Source organism: Erithacus rubecula (assembly GCF_903797595.1).
Source record: "Erithacus rubecula genome assembly, chromosome: 2".
In the NCBI taxonomy this organism is placed as follows: Eukaryota; Metazoa; Chordata; class Aves; order Passeriformes; family Muscicapidae; genus Erithacus; species Erithacus rubecula.
Window position 1 is genome coordinate 66247674 of NC_136685.1, and position 24794 is coordinate 66272467.

The 24794-nt window shown below is 34.5% G+C and overlaps 1 protein-coding gene across 4 annotated transcripts in view; it reads right to left on the reverse strand.

Annotated features, from left to right (window-relative positions):
* The window catches only part of RYR2 (ryanodine receptor 2), a 369436-nt gene that overhangs the window by 132288 nt on the left and 212354 nt on the right, over positions 1–24794 (reverse strand). For all 4 annotated transcript variants that reach the window (XM_079298135.1, XM_079298134.1, XM_079298133.1 and 1 more), the window contains exons 24-29: positions 23340–23423; positions 20211–20370; positions 9975–10122; positions 6810–7018; positions 4739–4913; positions 159–367 (exon numbers count right to left, since the gene is read on the reverse strand). In XM_079298135.1, the coding sequence (XP_079154261.1) occupies positions 159–367; positions 4739–4913; positions 6810–7018; positions 9975–10122; positions 20211–20370; positions 23340–23423 (985 nt within the window). The remainder of the gene's footprint in view (positions 1–158; positions 368–4738; positions 4914–6809; positions 7019–9974; positions 10123–20210; positions 20371–23339; positions 23424–24794) is intronic.

Sequence of the window (24794 nt, forward strand, 5' to 3'; positions counted from 1 at the left end):
ATTCGTTACAACCCCACCAAATGTAAGAAATTTGTAACAGGTGTAAAGTTCATCCAGAACTGGGTCAACACATCACATTAAAATCTTGTTTGGAAGTAGAAGAGTAGAAACATAAATCATATTCAAGTGTCTAGAAACATTTCACTAGGATCACAAACCTCAATATGTTCGTGGTTTTGTGGCACTGGTAGAAACTGAGGAAGCCTTTTACTCAGCCAAATGGTGATGTCTCTGTTTGTATTAACAGCAAAGGGTTCATACCCTTCCTGTAAGCCACATATAGTGAAATATTTTAGAGTGCTGACATCTTTTCCAAAGTTCATTCTTCCCACTTGAGATGGGCCCAGGCTGCACACAGGTAGAAATCCTTAAAACAAGATGAAAGAACATGTGGGTTGTACATAATGAACATCAGTGAACAGCTCTCTTCCATAAATGAATTAAAAACCAGTTGTGAAAAAAAAAAAATCCTAAAAGCAAAGATTAAAAAGGTAAGCAGTCATCAACAGCACATCATATCTTGCATGTCACCAAGTAATGTATCTTAAACATCATTCTGGAAAAAAAAAAAAAAAGCCCTCTAATAGTCATGGATGTTTTTAGGCAACAAACAACTCCACAGAGTCTGACAGCCAGCTCTTGGTTAATCTCTCTGCTGAGCTGGCAGAGTATTGCCAATTTTACTTTAAGTCTTACTTCTTTTGGTATTCTTCCTAAAATGTCATTATTGATTGTATTTTGAGAGAACCTTACTTTAAAAGTAATACAGTGCTTGCCCATGCAGATACAATAGTGGAAAAAAACTTACAAAAATGCACGAAGTGCATGTCGTTTATTTTTTAAATAAAATTAATTTTAAAAATTCAGAAAACTTTGGCTCTGGAAAATGAGAACTCACAAAATGACACCATAGCTTCATGAAACTTAAAGTATGTTGGTTTGGGATGGTTTTTCTGTCTTACCTTTTTAATTAGCTATGCATTTGTATGCATCTTACTGTTTCACTAGCACAAGGAACACATTTGTGACTTCTTTTTATAAAACCAACCTTTTTTTTTTTTTTATTCTGATTCTCCAAAATGGGCAAGGGCACTTTACCCATATGGCTGCTCTGCACATGGTCCTGTTTTTTTGTTTCTCAATTTCAGCTTGACAGTCTAAAAACCTAAGAAAATCTTTTATTTCCTCTATTTCTTCTCATCCTGTTTTTCAATTTCCACAGCTACAAACTACTTTTTAGATTCATTTGACCTAGTTATTAACAGAATGTTTTCTATCAACCAGAAACATGAAGCTCTTATTCAGGGATTCTGATTCACGTGTATATAACATGTATTGAAAAATACAAGGACAAAATACAAAGTTCACTTTTCTTTAGGCTGCCCAGATTAAAAAAACAAAACAAAACAAAAAAAACCCAAAAACAACAACAAAAAAAAAACACACACAAAAAAAGGGCAGAATATCTATTCATGACTACAGGAATTGCAGTCCACCAGAAAAATGATCAGCCTTCAGTACCATTTTTTGAAGATTTTACTGCATATACACAAGACTGTGCCATGTGTATTTTTATTAGACATGACAAACGTAATAACGTAACACTGTTAGTCAAAAGTTGAAGTCCAGATTTTCATCTTCACAGCTTGGCTTTTAAACCACAAGACATCAACTCCTCAGATAACACATCAATAATAGATAACATGATATATGTTAATTCTGCTAGTAACTGTGGCTCTGTATAAATGGAATATAAACACCAGTCCTAACCATGAAATCCCTACTTCCAAATCTGGTGATATTCTGCACTGATTTGCCAATGATTTAGTTCTCATTTAGGTGTTTTAGAGCTTTTCTATACATGGTAAATACAGAGCATCTAATCCTATAGGGGATGTGGTGTTAAGGTATCTTTCTACAGAACAAAAATTAATTTCAATACCCATCTTTGAATGTGTATCCAGGCGTTTTAGATACTATTATTTACAGATCCTATTATTTACAGATTTAGATCCTATTATTTACAGAATAATCATTTACATAATTACTTATTATTTATTAAATTACAGATTTACTATTATACTTGCAAGATAGAGGCTATATAAAAATTATTTATTCCTAACCTGGCTTCTAATATCCACATATATAACTAGGCTATGGAGCAAATTTTATTTCACTATGTGAAATAGAAAAGGAAGTAAAAACATTTAAAAACTGCCACATGAAAAGTAACCCTCTAGAACTGTCTATCACACACAGCAAAAGCAAAGGACAGCAACACTTTTCATAATGTTCCCTACTTTCAAGTGTACAACATGAACCTCCTCACTCAATCTGTCAAACACTACAAACAGTTCCTGCTCACAAAGATCACAACTTGACAAAAAAAAAAATTGGGTGTACATGTGTACCTGTTCACATCTCCAGTTAAAATTTATCTGCTACAAATGCTTAATAAAAAGCAATTATGTTTATCAATTTTACTACTGAGATGATATCTCATAAATAAATTCATCTGCCATAATCCCAAAGAGCTCCTCTTGTTGGTGATACAACCTAATACGCTGCACAAGCTGTACTACTAAGCTGGCAGAGCACCATATTCCCTTTTCATTGTTCTTAAGTAAATTAAATGTACAGGACTGATTTACTGTAAGGCTACATCAGAAATTCTAATTGCTTTCTAAAGCAAAAGGTCCCTTTGTGCAGCAACACAACACGAACATGATTCAGTGATTGAAGTGACCTGCAGAAAGGTCTCAGTGCTGTTAAGCAAGAGCCAGTAACAAAACCAGTAACAAACTAAAGCCAGCCAACCAAAAAAAAAAAAAAAACCAAACACAAAAACACCCCCAAAACAACAACAAAAAAAAAACTTCATACATTCTAGTATTTAATATGTGTGTTTGCACATACACACTCATAATCAGTTGTCTTCCCCTCACCTTTTGCCTCCAATACTTTTGTATCAAATATAGTTTTGGAGTTATTAAATCTAAGATCAATCAGCACATTCCCTTGAAAACAGACAAGGACATCTAATTTCAAAGGGCAAGCTCTTTCCTACAAAACCTGTACTAGAGGGACTTAATGTGAATTAAAAGGATATGGTGGAAAATCTGAGAGATTTGACATAAAGTCTCTGACATGGTTACCAAAGGCTTCAGGCTCCATGTCAAGTCTGGAACACCTTTAGCACAGAGATCTGTTTCAATTTGAACCTGCAGCTAGAGTGCAGCTAAAAGTACACTACTGTGATTTCATCAACTTGGAATAAACACAGCCTACCCTCAGAATTTAATGGAATTAGAGTTTCTTTCAGAAGCCTCTATTCCCCAATGGGAGTATACTAACTAATAACTGGAAAGCCATTAAAATGTAATGGCACCAAGATGATGTTTTGCATATAACACTACTAGTAAGCCAATTCTCATATCCCCACCCTCACCACTGCATCTAAGGAAATCCAAAGGCAGTAAAGTAACAGGCACCAGTCCAGAAAATTAATGGCAATTATGAAATTTTAAATAAAATTTAAAAAATTCTGATTCCTAATGTATGGCAGAGGAAGGAAAGAAATCTCCTAAAGTACTCCTGAAAGCAAAATACTCTGAAATCCTGATGAAAATAAAGTGGTTAAAATTCAAAAAGGGAATTGCCTAATTAAAAGGTAAGAAATTCATATTTCCCATGGGAATAGGGTAGGGATGAGTAACCCAACAGTATCATGTGGAGCTCTTATTGTTCAAAAAATTTAACTATCTCTCAGCTACAGCTGTATTGTTTAATAGACACATAATATTTATGGCAGAATATATGTACCTACAAGAAATGAAAGCTTAAAGCTTATTTTTTTTTTAACATTACTATAGCTCAGAAGTTTTATGCAGTTAGCTTACTTAATACAATTTCTTACCCCTTTTCTCTTTCTATCTGCACACAGGTATATATTTCAATTTAGAAACAGAAATACAGAATCCATCTGCCACCAACAAACCCTCAAAATCTTCGCCGTCTTAAGCAATTTCTTAAGTTTTATCTTCACAGCAAACTAGCACCTGCTTGAGAATGTTGAAACCTGCACCAAGAACCCTACAACAAGCACAAAGATCAATCTGCTGGTTTAGAATGATGTAGAATGTTTTGGAGGACAGTTTTGTATCAGCTGACTGGATCAGGTGTCATTTCTCCTCCCAGTGCTAAAACAAAACCTTAAAGATGGCTTAAACTCACTACCACAGTTTTTCACTAATTGGAGAGACACTTGGTATTATTATTTCAGTATCTCATCCAGATAAAATCTGATGTCCTTGCCCTTTGTGGCAGGGGGGTGGACCAGGTTCTCTTAAAAGTTCCCTTCCAACTCAACCCATTCTGATATACTCTATAATTCTATTACATCATATGATGATCTACTGCAGTGAGGATGAAATATTAAAAGTCATGAATCTGCCTCTTCAGACACATCCCTGAAAAACAGTTAAAGGTCTCACAACAAAAGATAGCCACAAAGATCACTAGAGCTATAAGCCCTTCCTCATTGTCACACCCAGCAAACTTTCTTTCCAAAAGGCTAATACTAATCAAATAGAAAAAAAGGACAAGGCAGAGGAGGCGGGAGCAGGGATGAGAATGGGGACATGAAACACAAAAGAAACAACAGAAACACGTTGAAGTGAAGTCAGAGCAAAAGCCAGGCAATAGCAAGTTAAGAGCACAGTATTATTACAGTACTTACCGTCAGCAACCTCAAAGTCCTTGAACGCAAGTTCTGAGCCTGAGTCATCAAGCAGGATTTCACCATTTAAGGTGAACATCATAGTGTGCTCATTCATGTCAACCATGCAGCCAACAACATCCCCTGCCAGCCAAGAGCGGCCAAAATGCTCGTTACCTTGATGCCACCGCTGTGCCTGAAAATAATTAGAAGCATTTTAAAGAAAAATAGTGACAAGGTATGTGTTCTTCTCGTCTTTAAGCGTAGAACTCATAATTAACTGTCTCAAATAAGATGGCATTAAAACGAACACTTTCACAGAATATCATTAAAAAACTGTCTGTGACCAGTCCAAGCTGACTCTGAATATGGAAATCCATCAATTAATTTCCTGCAAGCACTCCTCACATCAGCACTATAAAATACTGCTAAGAGAGCTGACAGTGAAAAATTGCTATTTCAACATTTTAGTAAAAAGTAAGAGCATGGTTTAGTTTTCTGCAGAAGTTCCATGAAAGACTTGCAATCACAATAATATGCTGTCAATGACAATGTTTAATAGCTACTTCACAAACACTTTTTAAGAAATTGTTTTTATTTACTTTAGCAGCCTATAAATTAATTACTTGCAAACAACTGTTTCCTTAAGTATAAACCCTCAAATATTTTGTGCAAAATAAATGAATCTTTCTCTCATATCAGATTTTGGAAGGAATAGAACTACGTGTAAATGAGACAAGCACTGGGTTTCTGATAGATTCCAGAGCAAGTGAGGGCATGATTAATGATTTCCCTGATTGAATTTCAAGTCAAACACTGCAAAGGCTTTCAATGGGGTCTTTGATTCGAGTTCAAATAAACTAACATCTGTTGAGAACTATTGTAACCAAGTACAGAAAAAAAAAAAGCAGCATTAATAACTAATAACAGATAGGATTCCTATTCATGTATTTCATCTCAAGTAGATGTTTATTATCCATATCCATCCTATAAGTTGTACAAAACCAATGAACCTTTTTTGACATCCTGAAGGTCAATTTTTTTTCCCAATCAAGGGAAGAACCCATTAAAATCAAACACAACAGAATATTTTGTAGATTGAGACCTAAATATCAAACCCCAAGATTCAGAAGTCAACTACACAGCTATTCCAGTAAAAATAGAAAACTTGAAAGGTTTACATAGGACACATTACAAAAAAACTTTCCAGTCCTCTTTTCAAGGGATCTTCTCATGCAACATAGGAGTGGGAAACAAATAAATTTCCACAGCATATATAAAATGCATCTTGAGAACTTTGTCTTGCTGGCTACATCCAGGAATACTGTTGATTTCTGTTACATAATTTTAACAGTAATAAGGAAAATTAATTCCAATAGCAGGTACAATGAGTCATAAGTAGCCTTAATAACATTTAAGGTTTGGAGAGCAGTTGCACTTGCTGTCATGAAATTAAAAATTTCAATGACTCATTTAATCTATTCTGATGATAGTCAGAAATATAAAGGCTTGTTTTGCCATATATTTTTACGACTAGATCAATCTGTCATTTTTTTCACACAGAGTTAAATCTGAGCAAGCTTTAGTGGTTCTATCATACTTCTTTTAAGCTGTAGGGATTTCTGTGAAAACATAGATATACTCTTTGGAACTCTTACATTGCTATACAAACTTAGTATCAAAGTTTGCCCTAAACACTTACTGTTAATAATCTTAGCCATATTTATTCCCTAAAGGCACTTCTTATAGAGAGAATACAGAGTAAAACGTTAAAGAAATTATTCATACCTAGTTACAGCTCTTCCAGTATTTTGAATTTGATTAAGCCACTTTAATTTTCATTTCTTTATATATACTGTAGAAACAAGTGAATTTGTGAAAAAACATTATAGAAATGCCAAACCTTGCTAATTAATTTTTCAAGTGACAGTGATTATAGTTATTCTACCTAGGCCCTCAAAGAAAGGGGAATAATTTCATGAAACATCGATGAAAGCAGTGAAGGCAACTGAGGCAAATAATATATGAAATGAGACACAAAAATCAAAAGTTTTGCAGTCACTCATATCATTACAGATAAACACATACAAACCTTAAAGCCATCAAAAACAAAAGCTTCTTCATCTGAGCCAAGTTCTTGATCTGGCAGACAGCCAGGCCTGGTCCAGCCAACTCTCATGTCTCCAGCAGTAACTGCCTCAAACTCGAAGTACCACTTCCCAGCCTTCACTGCATAGGTCTTTTCTGTGCGGAAGATCCTGAACTTTTCCATTATCCCACTGCACATGTCCAGTCTTGTTGCTGTAGGGGTTAAAACAATAAAAATAAATGGGGAAAAAAATAAGCAGTGTAGAAAGAATTGTTTCCAACTACTGACAAGAAACAGTGAAAGCAAAAGCAAAAGGTGAAGGAATCCCTTTGAGCGTAGACATGAAAAGAAGAATGTGCCTGCAGAAAAGCCATGTGGGAAAAGTGTCCTTGTCCATTCTGGGAATTAGGGAAAGAAAAACAAAAAAACAAGAAACAAAAAGGCACAAAGAAAGGAGAAGTTAGAAATCTGTATGAAGCTACAAATAGATGACTCAAGGGTCACTCTGATTCTTTTTCTCAGCTTAGGGGAAAAAAGACCAAAAGTATGGATCTTTTTCCAGAAATTTGCAATGTATGAAATAAAGTCTGTGCAACATTTGAGAAGTCAGCATTCCAGTCTAACCACAACTCCTCCTCTTAGTGAGTTTGTCATAAGATCAAATTTGTCTGCACCTACTTGCACCTGTTTGTTAGGCCATGCTAAGAACTTCTCCCTTTCTCTTCTGTTTTCTCACACTGATCAAGGTCCACATTTCCAGAATCACCTAGGACAGCCTATAAAATCACATCCTTCAGAATTAACCATCACTTCTCATGAAGCCACCATGCCTGACTTCAGTTAGGTGAGATTCATTAAGTTCCCACTAAGCAACACAACTTTCTGCCACATAATTATTTATCAGTAAAGTTTTCTCTTTGACAGTCTACACAATTAATGTCTTAAAAACACTTTTGAAGACCCTTAGTACCTCACCCATACAGCTGAAGCACCACAAAGCAGGGTAACTGAGAAATTGTTTTCTTTTTAGATTCTAAGTAACAAAATGCTTTCTAGAGTCTAAGCAATCCCAAAAATACAGCTGCTGTGGGAAACCAGTGAGTAATATTAATAAAAAAAAAAAAAAAAAACATAAAAAGCAATACTAGAGAACTTTGTAAAGTTAGTGTTTAAATAAAAATTAATGATTGGAGATTCAGAACACCACTAGAGGGCTCTAAATCCCTTAATAACAGTATGAATTTTGATGAAAGAGGATCCTTGTTAAAATGTTTTATGCCTCCAAAACTTGAGAAGCTCATAAAATGCAAAATCTAAATCCCAAAAATGACTAAATTTTTTTTGCTGAATAAATTCCAGTGTTTGCTCAAGAAAGATCAATTCATGGGACACTGTTCAGCAGTTCCTTTCCTCTGGGAATTTTGCAACAATCTTGATCACATCTTTTGGATTCAAGGGTTGCACTAGTGGTCTTCACATTTCACTAGTAACTCCATTCACAGAACCAGCTCAACGAGCTCTGCATTCTAAGGAAAATTATAGTGGTTTCCAACATTTCATTCCCAAAGCAAGGCATCAGCATATGGTTCTCAGAGCTGTAAATGAAAAATGGGATTACTATTGCTTAGTAGGATGTGGAAGAGGAGTGTGCTCTCTGCCCCTTTTGCCTACACTGTTCGACAGCCCCTACATCTGCACAAGAGGCAAAGGCCTCCTGTACCAGCCAACCCAACTTCCCAGCACCAAGAAGTCATGCTCAATCTCTTTTTACAGCATCTCCTTCCCAACAGTGGAAGGAGAAGGAATTCTAGGATTATGCAGCAGGGTTACACTCTTCAATCTTAGCAGATTTAAGAATGAGACCATGGCATTTTGCCACCAACACTGTCCATTCCACTAAGGAACATTGTTCTGCCTATTCAGCAATCCAGCATTGTTGGATTCATGGTCTCAGCAATGCCTCATATTTAAATGTCGTTTAATGGCAATATCTCATAGAAGCTGAGGATCAGAGCATGGGTGTGCTTTGGAAAAGAAATTCCAAATGGTAGGTTCCCTGTGTAAACTGCAGGTATGAGTTATATCTCCTGCGGAAATACTTTACTAAATAAATCAAAACTTAACAACCACTATCACTAACACTATATGAAGAAAAAAAAAATGTTCAGACACATTTCTCAAATATTCAAAATTTTGCTGAGATTATAAAGGTGCTAGTTTCAATTCTGATTATTGCATATTTACTTAATATAAAGTTACTTACCTAAAATAGAGGTAGTAGGGGTTAGATATATTTATGTTATTTGTACATTATGTCACCTGATTTCTTGTACTTTCTTGACATTATATATGCTGCAGTTATTGAGTTAAACATTATGTACTTTCTTGAAAAATTCTTTGTTAATAGGTCAGATTTTTCTTCTTGTCTAGGATTTCTCAAACTGAAAATACTGCCCACAGTACCAATAAAATATTCAACCTGGCAATGATGCAAGTCCAAAGAAAACTTTGTGAAAAGAGATTTAAAACTTACTTACAGTCTAATTCAACTTCCAAGACATAAGAAAATCCAGGAAACCTAAAGGCTCTCACAGACTAATTTTAGACTTTCAGGTTGACGTTCACAGAAATTTGGTTTGTAGTCATTAATTTAAGAAAATTTCATCTTAGCTTTAAGTGTTTAAATATAAAATTGGACACATACTGTAAAATTCTTCAATATTTAAAGTTAAAATTTCAGGAATATGAAATTTATATTTATGGACATATACTGTAGAATTCTTCAATATTTAAAGTTAAAATTTCAGGAATATGAAATTTATATTTACTGAGTTTATGTATTCTTTTCCTATTTTTGTCTTGAAATAGCAAAGGTAGCATTAAGTAAAATCTATTAAAATTTTTTCTTGGTTTAAATTGTAAACAACTGCTTTAAATGTAAAAATGTTACATTTTGCAAATACTCATTTGAGGCCACAGGATAATGAAAGAAAACAAAAAGGAAAGGAAGCAATAAGGAAGGAAATTAAGATCTAAGAGAGCAGAAAATGGAGTAAACATGTATTAGATTTGGAAACACCCGTTCCAAATGTTTTACTGGACCAACAAATTCAGTAGCAGAGTGGAAAATTCTAACCTTTTCTGAGAATAAAAGCCAAAATTAATTACCATGATCTTGATCAGGAGCTTCCAGGTTGTAGCCATAGCCCAGAAGGGTGCGGACGGCCTCCCGAAGACTGTCTTTGTTGGACTTCTTTGTTCGATCGTCCAGAAGAGCGTATGGGACCAGGCGAGGGTTTCGGCGATTTTTCACATCCTGCATACACAAAGAACAAACCAGTTCAATCCCAGAAACTGTGTCTTGCCTTTCAGACAAGATTATTCTCAATAGCAGCATAACAATTTAGTCTTTATTCAAACTGAAATAATGTAATTTCAAATAAGGCAAGGAATCAAAAGAAATTGCAATACTGTAGAAATGACAAGACTTAATTCACTAGAAAACAAGTGACACACACAAATAAACAAAGCTCTGTGTCTTATACCTGCTGCAAGTTACTGTCAAATTTACTTAATAAAGTAACTATACAAACTAGAGAAACAAGGACAGATCTAAGGAGTATGACAAGAAAGTCAAAAGAATGTATTTTATACACTGTTTATGAAGCAGCTACCACAACAAGAAATTTGTTTCTAACTAAAGCTGAGACATTTCTGTACCACAAATATAATGTTTGTTCAATTATTCTATAACTAAACAAGATAGATTAAATGCCCAAATAATAATTATGAAAATTATAATGATAAAAAAAATAACAAAATAGTACTAAGAAAAAATAATAAATGCATGCAACGCTAATTAAAAAATTATAATCAGATAATAAACATGTGCCTTACTATAACAACTATTTAAGACGGGTATTTTTCAAAAATAAAGGTGTTTGCAAGAATATGATTTATGTGCTCCATGTGTAGAGTTTCTGCAATAGATAATTAAACTAACCTCTCTCCAGCTAAAATGAAAATATTGGTAAGGTTTAATCTTTGCATTTTAGGTTTAATGAAAAACATTGATCAGGTTTTCTTCTACTGCAAAATTATCTTATTTGAAAGCAGCGTTTAACTGGATTACTAAAATGGCTAATCTAATTGTTTGTGACTAACAAAATTGTTTTCTTGTCTATATTTTCTTCTCCCATCCTGTCAGAATTTGCTGACAATGAGAGAAACCATGCAAAGAACTCTCCATGTTTGTCCTAATATCTATATTTATTTTTAAAAAAATTACAGACCAGACATATCATATAAGAAATTGTTGCTATTTTTTCTCTTCAGGACAATACCAAATATATTGAGAGGCTCTCAATATTGGTTAGATTTATTAAAAAGTCCAAAACCAATGCCTATTATTTTAGAAGACAATGTCTACAGTGGAAGTACCTTTCCTCTTTTATAGCATTATAGGTTTTAGGAACATACGTGGTTTCAATTCTGTATTTGCAAGGAGAAAAGAAATGGCACATTCATTCTGAAAAAATTCTTGCAGGTATCTTTTGTTATCCTTTTAATGCTTAGATGCAAGGCTATCTGCCTCTTGCCTTGTCATAGTGAGCAGACATTGAAAGGTCAGTTACAAACCAGTGCTTGATAAAATCTAGTTCTACCAGTTATTCCTCTAGGAGAAAAAATATTAAGGGACAAGCATTACCTACATGCTAAAAGGGCTAACAGAAAGATAAAGGTAATGCATTGCTGGGGACACAAATTACAAAACCATATCAGCTCTAATTATATTTCATGGAAAGGACAGTAGCAGGGCCAACACTAATATCATTTGAGGGATGCACTTTCCATATTTATTCCAAATTCTTAAGCCGACATCCTACTTTGTTCAATGATTAATTTGGTAGATGTGAAAAAAGGGCTGTGTCCTTCCAGCAAATTCTGAAATGAATGTTAAGAGAAATTATTATTTGATATGAGTATTCACATTAATCTGAATTTAATTATTTGTTATTGAAAGAACACAAAAAAGAGAAACAATTTCCTCTGAAGCCCTGTATGTCCAAAAGACATTGTGAAATACTGTCTTTAAAAATATGAAAGTTTGAAACTATAGACATGTAATTTCTTATCCATTATATAATGTTAGACTAATGCATTTGTATTTGCTATAGCAATCACTAACACAAATTAACATACAGGCAATCAGTAGATAACAGTGTATAAAATGAAATAAAGTATAAGTGCTTTAAAAATGGCTAAGCACAAAACAAGATCAAGGAAAGAAACAAAAAGGAATATAGAAATTAAATGTATTAAACCAACTTGATTTTACAGATTTTTGTTTTCCTTGGATCTAATTTTATTTAGCATTGTGACCTTTTCCAGCTATTCATGACTGTGTATATGTCTTTAAACTTGAATGTGAGAAGAGATTTTCCTTTTAATAACTTTGTTCCTTTTTTTTTTCCTATTACACATCTATTTAAATTTTGAATGTGCTACTTATTTCCAAATTATGAACTCTTATTATTACATCCATCATTAAGTTTTCATACTAATGACCTTTTGTACCTCTCTGGTGTAAGTGCAGGGAATGATCCTGTACAGTGATTGAGCTTTACACATTTGCAATCAAGTCAACAAGAAAACTGATTAGCTAAGAGTGGTAATTTTTACTGAGTGCATTTCCAAGTAGCACAGAAACTGAATTCCACCTTCTCAATACAAAGAAATTATTGCAATGTTAAAATAAGTTTTAATATTCAGCCTAAGTCTCTTAAATTTTTTGCCAGAATTTTCCAGATTTGACAGTCTAATGATTCATCAGAAGACTGTTTTGCACAGAGTTTGTCTGGCAACTACTTGTCAACAGACAAATGGTTTGAGCTGGGTAGTACACATGATACTTATATAATTCTTTTGTTTTGAATTCAGAACCTATATCACAGAAAAAAAAAAAGGGAGAAAAAGACTATGTATTTTAGTACACAGCTTTGTTTTCATTTCATGTAACAAACATCCATTAATAATTTAGAATTTAATTTACTTTGCTTAGTAAAACATTGCAGGCATAAAAAGTTTGGATGCCTGGAAGAATGTGGCCTGGATTAAAGTAATAATGTTAAATAATATGCAATAATGTTAAATTATATAGCATTGACCATGAAAAGTCAGTATTACTTTTCACAGTGTACACAACGGATTCTGATATATGCGGCCAGTGATAGACTATTTGCACGGGTACACATACACTTACTTGTAGGGTATAAAAGGATATGAATAAGTCAATAATTGGTCAACAATGGGCCAATTTAACTGCATGTTTTTTTAACTACATATAGCTCTTAAAAGAAAAAGAACTACAGAACAAACACCTAAACACACACACCCCCAAAAAACATCAACAAGTCTTTTAAAACTTTCATGAAAGGTAAAGAACAGTGCTGCAAAGTAACTCAAAGGAAACACATGTCAGATGTAAAGTGCTTTCTTTCATTCACTGAGTCTATGATATGTCTGGTGGCACTGGACCTACAACTAGTCTTAGAACTTGCACAGAAAGATCTTACATAAGAACAAAACAAGAAATGTCCATATCATCTACAGCAGCAAGAAAACCATAGTCAAATTCTATAAGCAGCTCTAAAAAAACCCATTAAGAGATGCAGTGTGTGTAATAAGGCTGTGTGCTTCACCATTAATTCAGTAACAAAAAACAAAGCATCATATAAATCTCTAAAGACATCTGAAAATAATAATGTAATTTTCAGGGCTATAAAAGTGGTATTGCAAAGCTGTGCACTCCTGGACCTTCCCAAATCTCTGAGGAGTTCATCGACAGCACAGACCACTAGACTAAAGGGAAGAAAAGGTCACCACAAATATATAAATATGTGCTTATCAGAAAGCAAGATAGGAAAAGACTGAGACATTAGAACACATAGGAAGAGTGCAGGAAAAATATGATAATTTATTTGGAACACACATTTTTTGATTTAAAGTATTAGAGCTGTACAGATACATATTCTGTGTGGTACTGAAATGATTTTGTTCTCATAAGCAAGGCTGTTAAACTACAAGCACAAAATAAATGTATTTCAGCACACATCCAGCGAGACAAATGTGCTGTTGTTTTCTTAGCTCCCTTTCACCATTAGCAAACCCTCATTCCACAGCTGTGAATTGATTCTGCTTGCTGTCATATCTCCCATGCAAGATCCACACCTCTCACTAGCACAGAGGTTTCTGAGAAACTGCTACAACAAATGCTGTGGGGCAAGCTTTGCCAGCAGTGCTGCCAGAAAATCAGCGAGGCACTGTGAGCAGGATCATTTACCTCACTATCCAGAGGGCTAGCTTTTCCACACCTATCCACAGCAGCTCATGTTTAATCAGAAACCATGAAAAATTAAAAATCATTGTATAGAGGAAAAGGAAAAATACAATTCTAAACCGATATTTAATATAAAAGTAATTTTCAAAGTCCAGAGCATTAGAACAAGAAAGCACAATAAAGTCCTCACAAAGCTGTATTCTTAGCAAAGTTAATAATTCAAATGTATCCAACCAAATAAGAGGCTGTATTCCTCAGCTGGAATATTGGCAGCTGAGTTCTAACCTTGGAAGTGTGTGTATCCTTAGTAATATGTGTACAGCCATTTTCACTGAGGACCATAGCCATATGGAATGCCTGGCAGAATGTGCCCTGACTATAAATGGAAGGAACTAATATATCAGTATAAATCATGTAAAATGTCAAAGTGAGGTAACATAAGTGGATTTTACAAGAACAAGATGCTGGTTTTATATATATTTAACGAAAAAAAAATAAGCAACAACTTGATTTTTCCCACACATGCATATTTCACCCAGCCTGACTTTCAGAGCAATGCCTCTCTTGCATTGCAGCCTTAGGCAGTCTGAGAAGACCAACCCCTGATCAATTAATGATGCCATATACTTTCTATAAATCTGAAAAAAATAAGATCCTGACTTTAAAAGACCAAAATGTCTTGCATTTTTGGGCCAAAGAGAAGTAAGATTTCATACAATTGCTTGACAATACCAACATTATTCTAGGACAGGAACTGCAGAGCATATTTTTTAAGATGTTTTTCACAGTGGAAGGAAAATTTTAGGTTGCCAATATTTATAAACAATTGCAAAAGCTGTGAGATTTTAATATACTTTCCTTTTTCAGTATAAATGAGATTTCACATTGATTTAACTTTTCTAGCCAAAACACAATGCAACATGAAGAAAAAACTAGACACCCTTTGACTAAGTGATCTGGATATGTGACAGTGTATATAAGCAAAATGTGAAAGAATCTTTGCCTGTGTTCTCTACAACCAGTGGGGAGACCTACAAGTCATATATTCAGGAAGAGGGATGAGGCAGGTAATGTACTTTAAATTATTTTCATTTGTTTTCTGATCTCTGAGCTCAACTCTTTTCTCTTTTTTACTGTCTTTTCCTTATTCATATGGATGTTGGGATTCCCCTGTATGCATAAAAATCACAGTTTTATGAATGTCAAAAAATACCCTAAATTCATGGATTAACTTATATGAGTTCTAAATATTTTCCATTAGATTGTGAACATTTTGTCACAAATACATGCTTTTATACTTCAATGCTATTTTATCATTATTTTGTTATGAAAAATTCTTTAAAAGTAACAACAACAACAGAAAAAAAAAAAAAACTACCCTCATGTAATTTTGACAGGATTTAATATCAAAATCCACAAAGGCCAAAAAACAAAAAAAAAGCCTTCACTTGTAGCACAAATGTGATTATTTTAATTCATTTAGCACAAGGATATATCACTTCTTTGCCTGGATCTAACTCCTCTATCTGCCCTTGTTCATTTACCATTTTGCCAGTTCCAAGGCCACTAACTTGCAAGCAATCATGTTCTCCCTTTAAGAAACACTGTCAAGTATTTTCATACTGATTTTTATGCTTGTTTTTTCACTTACCCTTGCTACTTATTATGTTATTCTAAGCAGAAATACATAATTTTTCCTACCTGCTTTTCTCCTTTTGCTTTCTCCCTTCATGGAGCAATAAGCAACTGTGAGGCTACAAAAAAATACTTGTTTATGTTCAGTATCATCATAGCTGTCAGGACAATTCTGGGAACAGGATTTATTAGATAACTTGTGCTCCCTCTCCTGGCTGGCTGTTTCTGCAGCAGCAGAACTAAGCTACAAGCATAAAATGTAGCTTGTTATATCTTGGTTAGAAAAAAGCCTGACAGTGATGGATTTAGAAGAAGAAAAAAAATCTGGAAGATGGAAGGCATTTTTCCCAACAGATTTTAAAGAAAAAAATGGTTTATACATTAACTACTTGACAGTATCCCTTTAATTTTTCCATTTTATATAATCTCAAAATGATGAGGCTCTCATACTGAACAGACCTACTAGATTATTTAATTCATCCTACAGCCACAGCACAATTGCTGTTCATAACATATTTCCCAGTGATTAGTTCATCTACTTTAAAACATCTCTAAGCTTCTTTCCCTTAAGAAACTATTTTACAGCTCTGCAAAATCTGTTTATAGTATTATACAGCACATCATCATGTCACTTTATTCCAGTACTGCAGCAAGTCACAGTAATATGACAGGATGTCAAAATGTAGCCCATGAAATGAACCCACTGGAGACAAGCAGAAGCACGTAGCAGTGTGGACCACAGCCAGAGGCAGCAGCTTGCCATGGGATATGTATGCCAGCTAAATGAGAGGCATCTCTGCACTGCACCCAGAAAGGAGCACCTTGCTCTTCTGCTCTCTTCTTATGGATTTTAATAGGGTTGTATGTAAGTACTCCTGAAACTCAGCTGCTGGTCTTTTCTCCAAAGGAAAAAAAAAAAAAAAATTGAAAGAGAAAGATTATGGAATTAAGAGCAAATCAACATCAAGATCCAAAGCATGGCAGCTTCTGCAAGGCACTATTGTTGAAAAAGGGCATCATCTTCCTGCTTAACTATCCATGAGACCACGGCAACTTGTCTGCCAGGGATAAGGGAGTAAAGTATACCGTCAATCTTGTAAATCTGCTTCCTCAAGGTCATAAATATTTGTGAGCTTTTGTCCACATTTAACAATCACACTCTGCTGAAAGCATAACTATGACACTGTTCACTGCACCACTACACTGCATTCCCAACAACAGTGCACAACTCAGCACACAAAAGTATTTAGCTAGTCAAAAAATTCTTGAATGTTTAAAGAATGAGCACTCAATACCACAAAACCCCAAATATGATCAGTTTCATAGGCACTTAAGCTTTTTAGTTATAAATTCTCCAGACTCTTCTCTGCATGCCCATGATTGTCTTTGTCTTGGTAAGGAAGAACAGTTAAATATTTATCATATATACCTAAGCCCCATCAAGATTTAGAGCAGAAACATTTGTCTAAGATTCTTTCAGAGCATAACCCAGTAGCCAAAACCAGAGCATGATTCACACCAACTGCTTTAAAAATAACTGAAAACTAAACTAGGGGCTACCATTCTGATAACTTTTTTATATAAAAATTTGTCCTTGGCCATTAGAATGGATGTAGATACCTAAATCCTATTTTCTAGTCAGACATCTTTAATGCTTTGGAGTCAAACTTTTAGAACTCTTGAAAAATGGGTAGTGTACCACTCAGTACACTCAAGCTAAGGGGTTTTAAACAAAACCTCTAGTTACCATGAGTTTTCTCATACCAGACTATGAATTTTAATAAGTGAGCAGAGATTCAAGTTTCATGTTAAATTTTGTCATCCAGTGAGCAGGACATTTATTCAAAAGGGAGCCTAGGGAAGGCCAGAATTCCAAGAATTTCCCTCAGGAAACTATTTTAGGAGTCAGTAGATAAAATACAGAGAGCTGTTCAGTGAGTAGATCAGAATCCTCCTTGCTTCCCTCTGCTCTCTCCCAGTGAGGCTCAAAAATGCCTCCTCACAGGGCTCCAGGATTTTAGGTTGAACAGTCAGTTTAGTCTCTTTCCCTAAGCACAGCACTGAGGACATAAGACAGACTTTAGGATTCTTCTGAAGTGTTTAATTTAAGGTTATATCCCATACTAGATTTGTCTGGTCTATGTTTTTGGGGGCTTTGGGGGTGTTTTTTTAAAACTCAAGTTGTGGCCTTAAGCAACTCCACTGCCTTTTGGGAACCATAATAACACTAATTATTACTATCACATCACACCTCTTCAAATGCAGAACTTTCTACATCAACAGGCACACCAAAACATATATGAAGACAGTGCATAATAAAAATATTGTGAATATGCAAAGGAGATATTTTTTTATTGCCACTCACTCCCATGACATCTTTTCCATATCATTCCCAAACCAGTAACACTGGGAAAGTCTTTGACATCACCATTTAACTGACTTTTCTACTTAATACCTCATTAATTCAGAAAACCTGCAATTTAGATGCAAATTCACTGCAATAAATACGGCAAATTTATTTGTGGGTTTTTTCAAAGATACACTGATACAAAGGGCAGGTTAAATTGTCTTCAATATCTAAGAACATTTATTCAATACATGTGAGTCATAAGATTAAATTCTCCCAAAGCTAGTTAGAAATATAATTAGCTAAGAGATTTGATTCCAGAAACTTCTTAATTTTATCTTAGCCAATAAATTCTGTTGCAAAACTAAATTTAATTTTGGGCTATGTCAAGTTTCTATCAAAGTTGTAACTATTTCCCAACTTTCATTCATTTCAAAGCTCCCAGTTGGCCAAGTCCTGTATTGAAAATTATTGCCTTCTGGAAGAATAAAAAAATGGGAGACATGGTACAAATTCTTGATTGCATTCTTTAATATAGCAGAAATATTTCTGAGCATAGAGCTTTTCATTCTAGAAATGAATTGTGCACTGACTCCATAAACACACAATGGAAATAATGATTTCAAAACTAATTAATCCCCCTCCCCCTACTGCCTGACAACAGAAAATCATCACTTCCAATACTTCTCATGGTTAATATTCCTTCAGAAATGTTAGCATTACTTCAAAGGACCACCTCTTATTAAAAGGTGCAGTATTATGGAAAAAATTGATCTTGGGGGAGGTGCACAAGCACTGAATTATCTTCAGTGTTTTTCTAGTAGAGCACATATTCCAGTCTGCAAACAGAAGAATTGACTCACTGTCTGCCTAGACCCAAATACAAAACATAGATTTCCTAATTAACTTACAAAGTAACCCAATGATAGCTTAATAGTAAGAGACTGTAATGAACAGTACTGAAATGCAGAAATGCAGCATTTATTTTGTCACAAGAGAATACCTGTATGTAATAAGGTGAAGTGCTTAACTTCATATATAAAAACCCAGTTTATTTTATTATTTTACACAAAGGCTTTGTAAATAGAATAAATTTTGGTCCTGTAGAAGAACAAAATTTGACATGTGGGACTGAAATGTATTACTCAAATTTTTGTCAAAAACAAAGCCACTGTTTGTAGGAAGAAAAGGGTATGTACCTAAAGAACAGCAGTTTCTCATTTTTGCAAAAATAATAAAGCTAGGCTTTTATGCTCAGCACAAAACCATGAAAACTCATTTTTCCCCAAGGGGTAAATTTTCCTAAAATTTCACTATGAAATGCTACCACACATTTATTAACACAATCAGAGACCTTTCTGTATATAAAGTTCACAATCAATCACAAAAGAATAGAAAATCTTAAGAGGAAACTGATGTAGAAGCTGTCTTGAAAAATACTAAATTAGGCTCATGGTATATCAAATGGATTGGCTTTAGGGGTCTTTTGAAGAAACCAATGAATCTGAGTTTTGTTTTTAATGATCCACCATGCTTTATTCTTATTCTCCTCCCTTGTAACATATTGAGATAATTACCAAATATTATTATTCCTATTCACTGGAGCAGAACAACTAAAGTAGGACTGGAACTTTGAGACTGACTTAACTATTCTCAGTTAAACACATCTTCTGCCAGAAACATAGCATATTAACAAAGTTATTACTAGAAGTTTACATTCTGATTTTCCTGGCTAAACAAAATTATTCAATTCTCAGAACTGCAAACATATAAATGATTTCCTTAGTGAAAGTCAATATTTACATTTCCTAAAATACTGGAGCACATTAGCTTCCTGCATCCAATTTTCTCACCCTGAGATCTAGATAGAATGTGCCACCAAGTTTTTTTTAATACTGCCTGTACAGAGTCTCATACTGCTATATAGCAGGAGTGCTTTAAAATATATGGGTTTGTCTCCTTTGACTGACAAACTTGCATTCACTAGCTGTTTCTTCCTGACTGTGTGCCATCATCATTTCCATTGGCTGTGAAGCCTCTCAACAGGAAAGAGCTGTTGTAAGTGTCTGAGGTTAGCACTCACCTGCTGGATGCCGTACGTCCAGCCCTGCCTTATTCGGTCCCTTGCCCACACATTGTGAGCATTCTCTGCCAGTTTATCCACCATGGCCTCTTGAGAGGGGGTCAGCTTGATAAAACTCAGATCCATGGGTGCTGGCTTATAGCCACTCAACAACTGGTAGCTGTCGGAAAAAAGCAGAACTTGCAGTTACTTTTCAGTGAGAAAAAAATTAAGAGAAACCACAAAAGAAAGAAATTATTCTATGCAACGTATCTATATAAATATTACATCTGCCTTTGAACATAAAGGATAATAATGTAAACTTGATTACTGATTTGTTTTTGATTTTGTTTCTACTCCAAGATAATTGCATCTTGATGGGATGAAGTAACTGGTAATGAAAGCTACCCAAAATAGTCTGAAATAAAAATGTTTTTAAAGTATTTTAATAATGCCATATATTCAAAGTAGTAGATTAAGACATAGTTTATCTAAATGCTTATATCAACAATATTATTGCTATCTCTAAGCAGGTAATACTTATTAAATTCTACCTACTTCCTACTGAAAAGAGAAAATATATTTTTCCTGTTAAATAAAGGGATACTGAGAGACAAAGCAAGTCAAATGGCTTACTCAAGACCAGTTTTAAAATCTACCTTGAAAGTTTGTCTCCATAATAATTCATACTTTAACATCCTTAGAATCATAGGAGCAAATGGTTAAAATTCAAGCACGACTTCAGAATAGAAAGGCAGCTTCTTCATTTTTTTTAGTGCCTATAGGATTGCTACTTTTGTGAAGTTATTCCCTTCCAATTAATTATAGAAATCTCCTACTTTACTTATGAGCAATCCTTCTATAGAGGACATAAAGAATTAAAGGTCTTTTCCAACCTAAATTATTCTATGATTCTATTTCGCCTCCAGCATACAAAGGCATTATTTTGGCTGAAACAAAAGGAGTCCGTGGAAAACAAACAACAGCATTCTCTCATTGAAATTATACACCCTGGGGTGTATAAAGAATGACTAGTTTAAATAATTGCTCAATTATTTTCTAAACAATTTGGTAATTTTCTTGTATTTTCTTTATTTGTACTGACAGAGAGCAACCCATGAAATTAAACAGTATTTATCCCCATTTATATCCTAAAATATTCAAATACTTTAGCACTCTTAATTAATTCTCTTCTGTGACAGCCATTTTAAAACAATTTAAATAAATTATTTGTTGAAAACAATAATTTAAAATGATCAGGTATTTATGAGGGATTACCATCGATAAATAAGAGGCTGAATCTTCCTTAAAAATTACCAGAGTAAAAAGAAAAAATTTAAGTTTTTAAACAACAATTCAAGAACATCATTCCAAAATCAGCCATCTGTATAATTCCCAATCTGCAGGTTTCTATTACACAGGAGTTCACTGCCCTCACAGTTACCTCTCATCAGGTATTTGTGAAGTCTCTTCAGTGATATGAGTAAAACAAGACAGTAAAGAAAACAGTGAAACATATGAAATTAGCACATTTGTCAGGTTGGCAATTACCAAGCTCTTGCCTGTCATGCTGCCTTTGCACAAGCTTGTAAGAATATAGGCACAATATTTTCCTTTCCTTTTTGCTTGTTTTTTCAATCCATTTTGAGTGAGATATCAAAATTCTGACTGTATGTACAGTATGACTTCAGGTTTCTAAGGTTATGATGCTTAATGACATTAAAAAGACTCAATATTACTAGTCTTCTTATATTAGAAAGTACAATTTCTTCAGACTTCAGATTTAGCTGCCATTTTTCAAAAGCAGGAAATTTGATTCACTTGAATAATCGTGTAAATGCACATATATTTCTGCCCAGGAAATTCAGAATGAAAAAACAGTAAGCCCAAGATATCTTTTCTTCTCTGAGATATATATAGTTATTTTGGGATGCTGAAACTGAAGAACAGTTTGGGGAGGAACTTAAATGAATTCCCTGCTTTTATTCCCATTCATTCTGGCAAAGCCACCACATCAAGGATTCTGAAACTGTAATATCAATGGTAAATCTGTGCAGTGTGGTAGATATCAAAGACTTGATGGTTCAAGTTCTCAAAGCTGCCTTGTAGTAAAGGAAGAAAGAAGACTTGCCTTAGGTAAACGTGCTGGAGGTTATCACACTGGCCTCAGGGACTGCATGTAATGCAGGGGTATGGGCCAGTGAAGGATTGCTGTGAATAATGGAGATATGCAATACCAGAGGAACAGCTATTTCTACACAGAGCACATTCCTGCAAAGAACAATGAGTTGCTACTGGTGGCAGGAGCTCAGCAACCAGCACTCACCATTGCTCTGAGTCATAACCAAGGAAACTAAATTACTATCTTAAATTCAGGAATAACAAACCATGCAGAAGTGCTCTCCTAGTAAAACTGTGGCATTTACCTTTCTGACTTTTCACATATTATATAATTCTCTTTCATCCCATGGGCTCAAGTGTATGTTGGACAGTAGGGCTGTCAGATAGATGAAACCAAGGTTCCATTACCTCAACTGTGTCCAAATTTCAAAATTCTTTATTCCCAATTCTATATGTGTACACTGACACTAAGCAGCCAGGCAACTTGGCTGGGCCATGATGGCTGGTTTCAGAGCTGTGGTAGTGGAGGTTACTACACCTTATTAGGCTTAGCCAAACTACACTTTACCAGGCTAAGCCCAGCCCTACGAATGCTGCTGCCAACAGATCACTTAGAAAAAAATCAGGTGATTGTACCAGCTCTCTACACCTCAAATCATGACCATCTGAGAACTTTGAAAAGGATCACCTCTAAATATCTGCAGCATACATCTGCAAATTTACTGTATAAGTTCTTTACAAAGTCTCTGTGATACACACAATATAGAAAAGAAACACGTAACTATGAATGTCAGACATTACAACATAGCACAAAAAGCCCTAAAATTTGCCCACACATCAGGTGAAAAATATCTGGAAGAAAAACTGTGGATTATGGTATGTGAAAATTTTTGAAAGTTCTTGAGAATTCATGCATGTATATGCATGCTCAAGAACTAATAAAATTATCATTTCAAATATTATTGAATTGTTAAAATAGAACTCACTCAATTCCCACTGCCTAAGAAGACACATTGTATTTCAACTTACTTCTTTGGAAGTTTCATTTTTTTCACTTTTTCTTCAGCACGTTCATCAGCAATTCCGACATGGCAGCCTAATGCCAGCAGGGTTCTAGGGCACAGAAACCAGAGATTAATTACTGACAGTGTTTCTATATTTAGAGTTCCTACTGTTTCTAGGCACACTATAGGGCCTATAAATGGCACTATAAAACAAATGAGACCTATAGAAATTAATACAATATAATATGTATATATCAACACCAGCCTTTTTGTATACGTAATAATGTTTCTGATAATGTCAGGAAAATGCCAAAAGATGCTCCAAAAATGTAGTAAAAATATGAGTAAGGTACTTCAAAATGGAACTATCATATAGTATATTTCATCTATGAGGTATCAGTTTGAAGATTGCCCTTGACCTATTACTGCTGCTTTATGTATTTATTCAAACTGCTTAAATACTCAGTCATACTGCTTCATACCCACATCTTTATATGTTTTGTTACTTATAACTATAAAGAGAAAAAAGGCATAAAATGTAATTTATCCTTAGAATGTGTCTTCTTTCTGAGGCAGCTATTATTTAGAGATTTCAGTTGGATCTGAATGTTTTTAGGGGACACTGAAGAGAGAACTGACAGTAGAATGCATGACAGCATTTGGCCAAAAGTGCCATCTTACTCAATCTAGACAGTGTGTCTTGTACCCACCACAAGGTTTTTACCACAGAGCCACTGAACTAGCACATTGTGGCCTGACTTCAAAACACAGATCATAAAAAAAAATATTAAAAAAAAAAATACTAGTTTCTGATTACCTCAGACTTCCTGATATCCTTATAGCCACACTGCTTAGAAGCACAAATTTTAAGACTCATTCGTCTCTAGGATTTGATCTGTAAATTATTAATTATTTGTTCCTGCATTTATATTCAATGTTGGCTTATCGTCTTTCCTTAGTCTAGGTGCATTAATAAAATATTGACATTGAAATTAATAGAAATCCTAAACAAAAGTCTTAACTTTGGATGAGAATTTTCTCAAAACTTGATGGTGATAACCATATCTTTGATTGAAACTGATTACAGAAGAAATCACATGTACCTTAGACTCCATTCCAAATTTTCCTGAAGTGGAAGAAAGGTGTCAAACAAGTTTTTTATTTGTTCTTGCCACTAGCTAAAATGGTATTTTCTAGTCTTGCTTTAACTGTATTTACTGCTTTTGAACTGACTGGAGGAAAGGAAAGAAAAAAGGGCATAAATACTCTTCTAACTTTATTTCTCTTGGCAGATGAATTGTCTGTTTCAAGGAGATTCTTACAGCTTATTTTTAGTGCTAGCTACATGAAGTCCTACTGTTATAGACTGTGACCCCTTATTTAAAATTAGACAGTAAAATCAGAAATGAGGAAACTAATATCCAGTGGCCTCTTCCTGCAAAACACACTACCAGCTAAGAATACTCCATGCAGCTAAATT